This window comes from Gossypium hirsutum, chromosome D09 (genome assembly GCF_007990345.1).
Source record: "Gossypium hirsutum isolate 1008001.06 chromosome D09, Gossypium_hirsutum_v2.1, whole genome shotgun sequence".
Classification (NCBI taxonomy): Eukaryota; Viridiplantae; Streptophyta; class Magnoliopsida; order Malvales; family Malvaceae; genus Gossypium; species Gossypium hirsutum.
In genome coordinates, this window is record NC_053445.1 from 18,426,068 (window position 1) to 18,439,586 (window position 13,519).

Sequence of the window (13,519 nt, forward strand, 5' to 3'; positions counted from 1 at the left end):
ACTTATTTATTGTAAAAGGTGACAGAATTTGATTATTGAAAACTTGATTGTGAGGTTTCCTCCTATCCTATTTCGTACGAGTCTCGTTCTGACTTATCTAGCTCGCTAGTGGCGTCAACCCGACTTCTTGAACTTATCACCATCCTGGTGTGGCGTTCATCCACCTTTTTATACCTTTGGTTCCTACCTCTCTATAGGTAACGGGTCAAGGTCCATCTTCGACAATCCATTTAATCCACCTTGAGCAATATAAGTCCCGGAGCAATACTTCATATAGTATTGAATCGTTCTTCGCTTGAGTTCTATTTTTCCATTCCATTTTAACTATTAAATTATAAACAATATTTCTTTATTTCACTGAGCCTATCAAACATCTATCCAAACCATCTTTTGAACCCATTTTCTCAACTTCCGCTATAAAAAAATCATCTAACTCCATCTATCTACAAAATCGAACAAACTTCTCGTCGACGATCGGGCAATCAAGTGAATCGACTCAATCAACTGAGCCGGATCACATCACTAAACCTGCTCTAAAAGTACACCAAGAGCCATTTTCTCACTTGAACCGCATCCGGTGATAGAGAAAAAAGACTAGGAGGTGAACTCTACCAGTTGGTCCAGTTGTAGTTCCTTCAAAACAAGAAATCAAATTATCTCAAGGTAGCCTAGTGTTCAATTGTCCATTCCAATTGAGAAATCATAATGATTATACACGTAAGTGCTCAAATGTTCATGATTTGTTTTCAGCAGGTGATGAGGGGGGATATCAATTACTATCGTCTAAGATTCACTACATCCAAACTGTCCGAGGAACAAATGGTTGATTTTTTTTCTTGGTGTAATCTGTCCGTGGAAAGCCGAACCACCTAAACTGTTGTTAGCCTTTTAATTTGAAAATCTTTATATTTCTCAGCAGCTAAAATGATTTGGCTTTTACTTCGGTTCTTATGGAAGTTTGACTTGTCAAATGCATTTTGAGGTGTTAAAGTCAATTACTCCACTCTGCCATTGAGACAGTGGATCTGAAATTGTATGATCCATCTGATAAAAAAACTAAAATGACAAAGACAACTGCAAATTCACTTCACGGTTGAATTTTGGACGCTTAAAGCAATTTTGTGTTAAATCTCTTTCAGTAGTTCAAGGTCCCTCTCTCCTCAAAGTATAATGTACAGATGCAAGCTTTAAATGCAACAAGATCGTGAAGCTACCAAAACCTGTAAAATCCCTTTGCTTAGTAACCACCAAGGGTCGTAAAGTGCACTAGACCATTAGAATTATTAGTTCAGTTCCTCACAAAACTTGGAATTCTGATTTGGTTCCTTAAACATCTGTACAACTGTGTCTACCGAAAGCCGATGATCTTCCCCTTGATTTGCAGCCAAGACATTTTTTGCCAAGTAACTTCTCACCACTGCAGTTCAGTCAAGCATTAGTTGATTTACACACTCAACTCTGTACAAGATTCATGCCGTACGGCAGCAACATTCTTATTTTCCGGGAATATTTTCACCTGAATAAATGGTCTATTGAACATCTAACTGGAATCAATAAATGGTCTATTGAACACCTAAACCCCGATCCTTGGCAAATGACCTACCTGCCACCTCACTTCCTTGCTCTTCAACCTTATTCCTCGAATTTCTGTTCTGGTTCCATATTTGATCCATACACTGCCTTAGAAGAAGTTAAAGTGATGAATACAAATTGATCCCGTAAGACCCAAAAGACACTCTGATCGATGAATCTTCAAAGCTGAGTTTAGATAATAACACTCCGGTAAGGTAAAGGAGAGCTGGGACTTAGATCCAGGGATGGGCTCATTGCTGCGTGATCCTTCAGAAGCTGTCGAGAAACACGATCAGCTAATACAGACTGTCCATCATAAGATTCCCCATGGACTGATCTTCCAGCTCCTAAAATGTCATTTTCTGATGGCACCAGTTCAGAAAAGATGTGAGAACCTGCTTGCAGGCCTCGAAAAATGTCAGGATTATTATCATGACAGGAAGAGCCACTGACATAAAGTCCATTTGAGGGCTTTGGCATGCTACCAAGACCCTCCTGAAAGTAAGGCGATTGTTTAAGATAACCATAAGGTATAGCACCACTGCCACCTGTCAAGGGTGTAGACGAGCCTGAAGTGGTCCGAGGGCTAGATATGGGAGAAGGAGACATTCTTCCGTTTAGATGTTGCGGTGACCTTGAATGTAGAAGAGGGCTTCCTATGGGTGAAACAGGGCAAGATACATTCCTTGGAATATTGATATCACTGCATAATAAGGAATTGAAATGAGACTCAACAACCATCATTTTTATCATCTATATTCGAGTTTGTGTGTAAGAGTGAGAGAAAGAGAGAGAGACCTAGCATGCAGTTTAGGTACTCTAGATGAATGAACAGCAAGTTGCTCTGACTCCAGGGAGGAATAATTCCTGGCTTGTCCAATGCCCTGATAGCAAAACATGAGAGAATATTCCAATGAGAGTTAAGGTCTGAAATACCAAAATTCCAAGGAGAGTATTGAGGAGACCAATTAGGCATATCTACATTTTTCTGTGTTACTACCCACCACAATAAAAATAAACAAGAAAAAAGTGCACCGAGAATGTCAACTTAAGGAATATGATGCCTCTTGCACGGTTATATAATCCCGGAATCAATATCATATCATACCTTCAGTTCTTGTCCAGCTAACCATGGAGATTTTCAATATGAAGTAATGGGAACTTGAAAAGTTATTGTGCGTTCAGAATATATCATTCAAGGTCCAATATACAGTAGCGTATCATTTTAGGTCTGGAAATTACAGTTCAATTATAAAAAATATATTTCATCTCTTGAATGCACTGTTGAAGGAAATGAATGCAACCATATAACGCACGCTCAAAACCTAATTATGGATTAGATAAAACAATATGAAAAAGAAAAGTACCAGAGTTTTCACCCCACTTGTCACGCCAGGGGTAGGATCTGAAGGCTCAGCATCTGGAACAGGCCTTTCCATAGGTGCAGCATATTTTACAAATGGGTGGCCTAAAAGCTGAACTGCAGTAGGACGATGTTGTGGGTTGCGTTGCAAACACTGGCGCACAAAATCTTTCCCTTCATCTGAGAGGTAATCTGGAATGGGTGGAAGTTCCTTGCTATTTCCAATCTTGAACATAGCCGCAACCTGACATACAAATATCACACAATAAATAGAAATAAAAAAAATACAAAAAAAGCTGCTATTATTAAAGGCAAATTAAACAGCTTTGAAATTAAAATATCCCATCTTTCTATTCTTATAACAGACCCCTTCATATTGACTCCAAGGAGGTTTCGTCGTAGCCATTTCCAAAACAGTGCATCCAAGACTCCATATATCCACAGCAAGGTTGCAACCACTAGGGTTTCTTATAATCTGGGAAAATAATAGAAAGAAAACTTCAGAACTGGAGAACGCTAAAACCACATAAACCATGTCACTTTCCCCTTTGCAATGGATTAGTAAGAACTTGAAATAAACCCAGTGAGAAAAAAAAAAATGTCTAACCTCAGGTGCCAGCCAGTAAGGGCTTCCTTTAAATGAAAGTGGACATGACTGTCCTGCAATCTGCAAAGCATGCCTTATAAGTTGGAAATAACCTCAAGGAAAAATCTAATCAGAGAATAGGAATGTAGCATTAAATAAGTCATAATTTGATCTTCAAGCTTGGGCTACTACAATTTCTTTTTAGCCAAAGAGCTGGCTACATATTAATCTGATTAAGTTCATTTCTAACAGAAAGTGATTAATCCTAGACTTACATGCTTTGCCATCCCAAAATCTGCCAACTTAACTCGACCATTTGGGTCTACCAGTATGTTTGCTCCTTTAATATCTCTGTACAAGAAATATAAGATGGTAAGATGAACAATATTTTCCTTGATGCATATATTAGTAGAGATGCCATGAAGTTATAGTTCTAACATATCGAACAAGGAATAGATAACCTGACTCACCTATGGACGGTAGACTTAGAATGTAGGTAGGCAAGCCCAGACAAGATCTGTTGAGTATAACTGCGAATTGCTAGTTCACCAAGCTGCCCATACTCCTGGAGGATTTTATAAATAGACCCACCAGATACATACTCGAGGTATATGTAAAGCCTGTCATCAACCTGTTCAGGAATTTATTCATAGTTCTGTAAGAGAAGCATAACAGTAATTTGCCCCTATTTATTTTTTTCTAAGAAATTGCTTAACAAGTAATAGTGTTTTGTGGTTAGTAAAGTGACCATAAAAATAATTCCCAAAAGTTTCTTAACATCACATGGTTCACTTTTTCTTAATATATAAAAGAATTAACTCTTCTGGACAAAATCCATTAGTCAATGCAACTTCCCAATATCTCAATAACAACTTTCAATAACCATAATAGACAAGATGTTAAGGCCAAGAAAACAAATTGTCGAACATAGGACGCACCTTTTCAGAGCCGTAGTATTGCACAATATTTGGATGCCATAAACGGCTCAACAGAGCAATTTCCTGTCAGAGAAATAAGAATACGCATTTCCTTCAAAGCTATAACCAAGTTTAAGAATAACAAGGAAACAATTATTTCTTTTCGCTTCATCTGGACAGTTTAAAACCTATTTAAACTGGCAGAAAATTGGTTTACCTGCATCAACTGCTTAGTACTTTCATTTGACTTGGCATCATCAGAAAATAACGTAACCTCTTTCATCGCACACATTTCACCACTCTCACTGATGGACAATGAAAATGAAATCAGATGTAGGCATAGTAATAAATGGCAATCATTGGCAAATATTTCAAAAGAGCAGACATGCAGAAATCTTAGATGCCCACTGGATTATATCATGTAAGATATTTCAAGTACATGTAATTGATAAAATATTATAAACACAGAAACATCAGTCTCTATTACTCAGCTCAAGGATGATACGACATAAACCATTGGGCAATAGATGTCATTTTTAAGATGGGAAATTAAACAACTATTCCTTTGGACGATTATACCTGTTAAAACCAACATAAACATGACCAAATGTGCCTCTACCCAGAAGCTTCCCTTTTTTCCACCGTGACCCAGGGTTTACAGGGTTCTCTGCCCCTCCAGGACTTCGTGGCACAGAGGGAGATGTTGCTGCTGAATTTGAATGGGAGAAAGGAGAAGAAATGGAAGTTGTTACACGAGGAAGGGGCAATCTGTGGCTTTGTTGTTTTCCATCATCATGCCAACTAGTATGTGTTTCAGTAGCTGTTCCTGCTGATCTAGGATGAATAGGGGTAACAGCACCACTATGAATTCTCGAACTGGGACCAGCACTGGTCATCCTAGGACTAGGTATTGGAGAATACTCAGGGCTGCCCCTACTTGGTTGCCAAAATAGCTGTCCTGACATATCTCCACCCATTGAATTATGCCCAGAATTCTGACCTGACCCAGGACTGGAGCAGTGGCCAGATCCAAGCAAAGTAACATCAGCATAAGTCTTTCCAGCCCAGAAAGGAGAGTTCATTATTTGCTCTGAGCCAAAAGCTCTCAATGGGCTTCTAGATGGACTTGACATGGAGCTGTCAGGAGCACTGCTGAAAGCACCATTATGTGGGATCTGAAGATTTGGCACATGATTGCTTAAAGGTCTTCTCTTAGGTGTTTTTGGAGAGATACTATAACCGAATGAAATGTTAGTCTGTTTTTTTGCCTCTCTTGAGTTACTTTGGCTGACTGCAGAAGATTGATCCTTCAGCAACAAGCTTCAGCAAGAAAATAAGTAAAATTTTGTCAAGGATAAGATTTTTAGCAAATAAAAAAAAAAGAAAACCAGAAGTAAAACATAAAATAATACAATACCATGCTTGGGCAATAAGAAATCCTCATTCTAGCACGAACAAGACAGAGATAGGCTTACCTGGAAGGGCTGTTTGCCGCAATCCTAGTCCCATTGTCATAATCAGTTGCTTGCAGACTACGATGATGTGCGTCGGTGGGATCATCACTTTCAGCTGAGCTCTCACTGAAAACTGAAGCAGTAACACAATCTCCATCTGTATCATTAGGATTTAGCCTATGACGTATGCATGCAGGTCTTGGGAGAGGCAGAAATAATGATGACTTGGAGCCTTTTTCTGGCCTTGATTTTGATGATATGCCAATTCCAGAGTCTGTACGACCCACTATTGCAGGATGCAGATCAGGAAGTGGCAGCGGCTGAGCATGAGGCCTTTGGACAAAACTTTGACACCTAGACACCTGTTTAGAAGGTGAAGGAGACCTAGATTCTGGTCGGGATTGAGATCCCTTTTCTGAAATTGTGTCATTGCCATGTCTACGAGATACTCCTGATCTACTGTTTGGTTTACCTTCTGAAGGAATCTTAAATTTCCGGTGTAAGGTATCAATGAAACTTTCCTTGTTTGTTTTCTTCTTCACTTCTTTGGATGATGACTTTCCCCACCAAGAAGGCATGTTTCAAATTTTTTTGACCTGAGATACCACTTGGCAAAGTGTTCCTAAAGCAAATCCATTTCCAAATACCGAAACTGTAGAGCTCAACGACAATAAAGGATCCGGTTCTTTAATACAATCAATTCAAAATAGTGAAGCTTTGAAGAATTCTGGATTGTGAGCTAGAATCCTATGAGCCTCACAACCAGCACCGTAACTTGAATCTGCAGACAAAAAAGAAAATAGAAGTGCGGAGGAAAGACTAAATGCTTAGTTTTTGTCAAAACCTTTGCATAAATGCTCAACAACCATCACAATATCACAGTCATAGTCCATACCACACACGAATTACCTACTTTGAGTACTTAGACAGGAAAATCAGTTAATGCATCTTTGTCTATCTTCTACAACAACAAATTTCATCGGATAGAAACAACAATCTTCAGAAAGCATGCCTCAAAGAAACCACGGTATCTCATTTTCTTCATTAAAGGAATAGACTACATGGTATGCATGCCACTAAAAGATTCAGAACAGATGTTATCAGAAATCTGGAAAAAGTTCTCTTAAACCTCAGTCCCTACTGCCTTCAGCCTTTGGTGTTCCTCAGATAACTACTTTAGGTCCCAAAAGAACCAGGTTCAGACTGTTGCACTTCTACTTCTTCGAAAACACCGAAAGAGGACAACATTTTGATTTCACCAATGTAAATAAATGAGAAACAATGAAAAGAAATCACATCCTTTTTCTATAACAATAAACAAACTCAAATTCAATCCCTATCTGAAACAAGCATCTCCCAAAATCCATATTACAACCCAAAAACACAATATTGTGAATCTCAAACCTTTTTTTTTGTTGAGACCGTGATTTAATACTCAACTTTTTCTTTTTCCTCCCCAATTTTCTCCGAAACCAAACAAAAATTACGATCTGAAAACTTCTCGAAACCGTAAGTTCCAACCAACAGATCTACATACGAACTCCAAAACCATATTAGAAAAAAAAAACTCCAATGAACACCAAAATTAACTGAAAAATAAAAGGTAACATATATTGCTAAACACCAAATAAAACAAAACAAATAAAAAGGAAAAAGGAACTTACTTCACATGCTTGGAGCTACGAATCTGAGCTCCATCCCACTGATAAATTTGCGAAATTTTGGTTTATATCATCGCAAGCTAAGAAGCAAAAAGCATAACAAAATATTTAAAATAAACCCTAGAAATCTAAATTGAAAGAGATGAAATTTTCAAAATTTTTAACTTTAAAGTTTTTAGCTTTACAGAAATTGTGAGTCAGTTACTAGATCGCGTAGAGAGAGATTGACAGAAAGGGAGAGAGAGAGAGGATGTCTGAGTTAAGAAATGGAGTTGTCTGAACGTTAATATTATAAATAAATAAATTTTATTAATCATAAATAAATAATAATAATTAAGTAAGACTAGCTGCAGCAGTAAGTTTCCACGTACAGTTTTTTTTTTTTAATTTCTTCTTTGTACGATCGTTTAAACTCACGAGAATAACAATATTTCTTTTTCTCAAAAAAATCTATTTTTTAACTTTAAAAAGCAATATATTTTCTATTAGTTTTAAATTTATTTAAAATATTTTACTCTATATCTTAACTTCTATTGCCCTATTATAAAAATTTGTATTGAAGTTTAATTTACATTAAAAATAAAAATAGATTTTAAAATTATAAGGATTGAACAATTAATATATTTCTTAATTTAATTATTTATGAAATTTGTAATAATTTTTAAAATATATAAATGAAACAATAAGTATCCATATATGATATATGTAAATTCAACAATTATTAGTATGAAAAATTATGCCAGTTGAGTGGTAACGTAATTAGCATAATTGTTATTATAATAGGAAGACACAACTAAAATGCGTTTAAACATATTTTTCTTAAACATTCTTAAAAAATTATTAGTAGTAAAAAAAGGTATGATTCAAATTTTTATTTCTTGATGAAGTGAGAAGAAATAATTAAAGAAAAGAAAATGTGATGTAGTGGAATTAATGAAATAGATTTTTATTTGGATGCTAGAAGAGAAAACAAATTAACTGACTTATTTTTTTTCTCCCATCATTAATGGAAGAGAATTTCGTTTTTATTTCTTCAAACCTGCATGCATTAAAAAACAAATATATTTCTTTTTTTATTTTGGTGCTTTCTTTCATGGAAAATTATTTTATTCATTCCGTTTTTTTTCTTTTTATGTTATGAAAATACTTTATTTTTATCAGTTCTAGGTTTTCATTAGTGAATTTTGAATAGTATCTCCTTTTTGTAAAAGCTTAATAATCATTGATTGAAATTAGAATTTTTATATTATAAATTTTGACAAATTCGGGGGTTCAAATGGTAGAATGTCAAGTTAGGTTGTAATTTTTTTTATCATTAAAAAACTTAGAGTGGAATAGAAAAAGACAGCTTTAGTTTCACATTTGCTGAAAATTAGTGTGATATTTCATTAGTAAAATTAACTTTATTCAAATACATTATATTTGAAAAAAGAAATGCATATGACACAGATATAATATATTTAATACATGATGTAAGACTATTGTATTCATGCTGAAAATCTACTTTCTCTCTCTCTCTCTCTATATATATATATTTTTTATAAATAATTAAATTAAACGATTTTCATTGTTTGAAAGAAAAAAAAAGATTATTTATTTATTTTGTAGTAGTATTAGTTTATCTTATTATTTTCACGCTGAAACGGTAGTAACGATGCATGGGTTTGAGTGTGGAAAAATTCAAAGCCTCCAAATTTAGACCTGCCTCTGGCTGATTGCCGCTCTAAAATTAATTAAGCTTTTGACGATAGTATCCAAGTCAATTTAACCTAATCTAACCACACGCACCATATTTTTATGGTCCACTCTTCCATGCACTTCTTCTGAAAAGATATTTACGTTTCTATCAAAACCCTTAACCTTCGCTTTGTCAACTGAATTTTGGTGAATACAGAATATCGAAACGGAGTTAGAAAAAACAATGAGTTAAAAAGAAAAAAAATGTTTCTATTTTTTCCAACTAATAATTCAAATAAAATTATGGTGAGTGAAAATGATCGTGAGTGATCATAATTGAACACTTTGTTATTAACAAACTAGATAATTTCTTTTAGAAAAAATATTGGTTTATGATGCATATACAAGTTTCGAGTTAAATTTTGATTTTAAAAAAGTCGAATTTGTAACTTTGAACTAGATCAGAAGATGATCTTCAGAACTGATGTGACATTCTTCAAAATTTCTTCAAGTTCTTAGACTTATTCAGAGAACTATGTAGAGATTTTATGAGCTCGAGATTTTATGAGCTCCTTAAACTTGTCAATATGTATAATAGCTTGAGTGACCCATTTTTATAGTGTCAATTACTTGAATAAAATAGAGTTATTGTGAATTTAACTACTCCATTCGATTGTTCTACTAGAACTCAAACTCCTTTATTTATTTTTTTTAAAAAAAATAAGATTGAGACATTATTATAAAATGGGCCCTGGCCCTATTTATTATTTATTATTTACTATTTATGTCTTATTAATTTAATTTATTAGAGATAGAATAATTATTTAATATTATCACTCATTGTTTTATTTTTAATTAATGATAATATAAAAGATAACAATTATCTCTTAATTAATTTAAATTAATTAAAAATAATAACTATGACATAAATATGATATTATCATTTTCATCCATGATAAATTTGGTTTTGACTCACAATAATTCTAGCTTGATATGTGTCGTTTTATAATTGGATCGTAAATTTTCTATCTATAAACGCCCCCTCAAGACTTAATCACGTACACGAATTTTGAAGTGGGACAAGTCAACTAATCTTGAAATTACATCTGCATTCTTTGAACTTGATTTATTATTGAAAAAACAATTATTAATCTTGATTTAGCAAATTTTATGTCAAAAATAAAAAAAATTTAATTGTTTTTTAATAAATTTGTCGCCACTAAATTCCTTCAATTAGCATGTCCACATCAAAGAGTCCACCAAATCAAACATTTCTTCTTCTTCTTTTTTTCTATTCACATGCATCGCCCTTCCAGTTGTAATTTGAGATTTCTACTTTGTTTTAAGTAATTAAAACAACCCAATCTTCAGTCATACTTTCACCAGGACCCTGATTATGGCCAAAGTGATTCCAATAAACTTAACTTCAAATTCAGCTTCTAGCATTGCCTCATACTCCTATCGAGACTCTATTTTGCATCATTATAAATAGAATCCATGGGTTTGTGTTTTTTTTCTTTTCCCAAGGAGCATCCCGGTCATGCTAAATTCATCTCTTCTTCTTGCGGCTAGTCTCTTGGACGATTGATAGAGGGTTGCGCGCGGACCAAGATCGAGTTGTCAAGTCACGGGAAACTCCTACGAAAACTCTAAACATTTGGATCTGAAATGAAATAGAAAAACTTAATTAGAATCAATTAGATCTAGAAACTAAAAATCCCCAAATCAATAAAGAACAGCCAAGAATCAAAACACTTATGAATAGATGTTCTTGGAAGCCAAGAACACGAAATTAAGCCCCAAGATTAACTTCCAATCAGCCGAATCTATCAAAGAACACAAAATAGCAAATAAATTAAAACAGATTACAAAATCAATTGAAACTAATTCTAGGGATTGGACGGCAAGAAAAGAGGGGTTTTTGTGAAATCTGTGATATATCCAACATCAGCCTTTATAGAACAACAAGTTACGGTGTACGTTTGACTGTATCAAAATATACTACTCACGATGTTGGGATTATGATGATCTCAAGTCTAAGGATCATATACATATTAATCACTATGAGTAATGTCGTGACAATTACATAATAATCTAAGAAACATACTCATAATGGGTCATTCCAATATGTTGTTCTCTAACACACATATTCATGCATCGATTCTGACATTCCATATCAATGACAACTCTTTTATCATCAATCAACTACATGTTAGTCTTAATGCATTATCGTTGTCCTATCCAACAATAATACTTGACTAAGGATCTTTTAAGAATAATCATATTATTCTTAGGACATTATTATAAAATAGTTTATTTATACACACAGAAAAAAACTGAAATAATAATGGTAACGCCTTATATTAATAAACATGATAAATCAAGTATGTTATTACAACCATCTCATGATTGATCTTTGGGCATACTCTAACAATCTCCCACTAGCACTAAGACCATCACTTATATATCTAATACCAAGTGACTTAGTGTGACGATCATGCTTCTGCTGTGTCAGAGGCTTAGTCAAGGGATCAGCAATGTTATCATCTGTAGGTACTCTGCATATCTCTACATCCCCTCGATCGATAATCTCTCGAATAAGATGGTAGCGCCTAAGTATATGTTTGGATCGCTGGTGAGATCTAGGTTCTTTAGCTTGTGCAATGGCTCCATTGTTATCACATCGGAGTTCTATAGCATCTAATATGCTAGGCACAACCCCTAGTTCAGTAATGAACTTTTTGATCCAAACTGCTTCTTTTGCTTCCTTACTGGCTGCAATATACTCAGGCTCTGTTGTAGAATCGGCTACTGTACTTTGCTTTGAACTCTTCCAGCTCACAGAACCACCATTAAGGCAAAACACAAAACCTGATTGTGATCGAGAATCATCCTTATCGGTTTGGAAGCTGGCATCAGTGTAACCTTTTACACTTAACTCTTTTTCACCTCCATATATTAGGAAAGTATCCTTAGTCCTTCTCAAGTACTTAAGGATATTCTTGACTGTGGTCCAGTGACCTTCACCGGGATCTACTTGGTATCTGCTCGTCATGCTTAAGGCATATGAGACATCTGGACGGGTACATAACATGGCATACATGATAGATCTAATAGCGGAAACATATGAAATTTTACTCATGCGTTCTCTCTCTTGTAGAGTTGAAAGACACATTTCCTTCGAGAGTGAAATACCATGTCTCATAGGTAGGAATCCTCTCTTAGATTCTTCCATACTGAACCTTTTCAGTACTTTATCTATGTATGTACTTTGGCTTAGACGTAATAGTGGTCTAGATCTATCTCTATAGATCTTTACTCCTAAGATGTAAGTGGCTTCGCCCAAGTCCTTCATGGAAAAACAACTTCTTAACCAAATCTTAATAGACTGCAGGGTAGGTATGTTATTTCCCATGATAAGTATGTCATCCACATATAGTACCAAGAATGTTATAGTGCTCCCACTAACTTTCTTGTAAACATATGGCTCATCTTCATTTTTGATAAAACCAAACTTTTTGATTGCATCATTAAAACGAAGATTCCAACTTTGAAAAGCTTGCTTTAATCCATAAATGGATCTTTGTAGCTTACATACCTTTCCAACATCCTTTGGATTGACAAAATCTTCAGGTTATGTCATGTACACATCCTTTTCAAGTTTCCCATTAAGGAAAGCTGTTTTGACGTCCATCTGCCAGATTTCATAGTCATGAAATGCAGCTATAGCGAGCAAGATCCTGATGAATTTAAACATAGCTACAAGAGAAAAGGTTTCATCATAGTCAACACCATGAACTTGGTGAAACCCTTTAGTGACTAATCGCCCCTTGTATATTTGTACATTACCATCCATGTCGGTTTTCTTTTTGAAAACCCACTTGCACCCTATGGGCTTAACCCTTTCGGGTGGGTCAACCAGAGTCCATACTTGGTTTTCATACATGGAATCCATCTCAAATCTCATGGCTTCAAGCCATTTCTCAGAGTCTGGGCTCGTCACCGCTTCTTGATAAGTCATAGGCTCATCTTGATCTATAAGTAGAACATCACAATGCATTGTAATGAGAAATCTATATCTCTTGGGTGATTGGCGTTCTCTTAAAGATCTACGCGGTGGTTGTGTTTCTACAGCAACTACTTGTTCCTCAATCCCTGGTGGAACTTGTTGTTGTTCTATCTCTGGTTCAGTGGTATTTTGCGATTCTCGAACTTCATCAAGTTCAATCTTTTTCCCACTTCCTTTTCTAGAAACAAATTCTCTCTCTAGGAAGACACCAGTTCGAGCA

The 13,519-nt window shown here is 35.1% G+C and overlaps 1 protein-coding gene across 6 annotated transcripts; it reads right to left on the reverse strand.

Moving 5' to 3' along the window:
- Positions 1 to 1,086: 1,086 nt before the first annotated feature.
- LOC107901452 (mitogen-activated protein kinase kinase kinase YODA) lies at positions 1,087 to 7,845 on the reverse strand. Of its 6 annotated transcripts, none has more exons than XM_041101702.1 (13): positions 7,557 to 7,820; positions 7,297 to 7,421; positions 5,914 to 6,673; positions 5,018 to 5,758; positions 4,656 to 4,743; positions 4,460 to 4,522; positions 3,992 to 4,152; positions 3,797 to 3,872; positions 3,543 to 3,602; positions 3,303 to 3,410; positions 2,940 to 3,179; positions 2,371 to 2,456; positions 1,087 to 2,275 (listed from the first exon to the last, which is right to left on the reverse strand). In XM_041101702.1, exons 3-13 carry the CDS (start codon positions 6,468 to 6,470, stop codon positions 1,765 to 1,767), a joined length of 2,691 nt encoding a protein of 896 aa, XP_040957636.1. In that variant the 5' UTR covers positions 6,471 to 6,673; positions 7,297 to 7,421; positions 7,557 to 7,820; the 3' UTR covers positions 1,087 to 1,764. The 6 variants fall into 6 exon arrangements, with proteins under 6 accessions (XP_040957636.1, XP_040957640.1, XP_040957638.1 ...); XM_041101706.1 differs by lacking the exon at positions 7,297 to 7,421 and having other exon boundaries at positions 7,557 to 7,633; positions 7,719 to 7,802; XM_041101704.1 differs by having other exon boundaries at positions 5,914 to 7,421; positions 7,557 to 7,633; positions 7,719 to 7,788.
- Between the last annotated feature and the right edge of the window lie 5,674 nt (positions 7,846 to 13,519).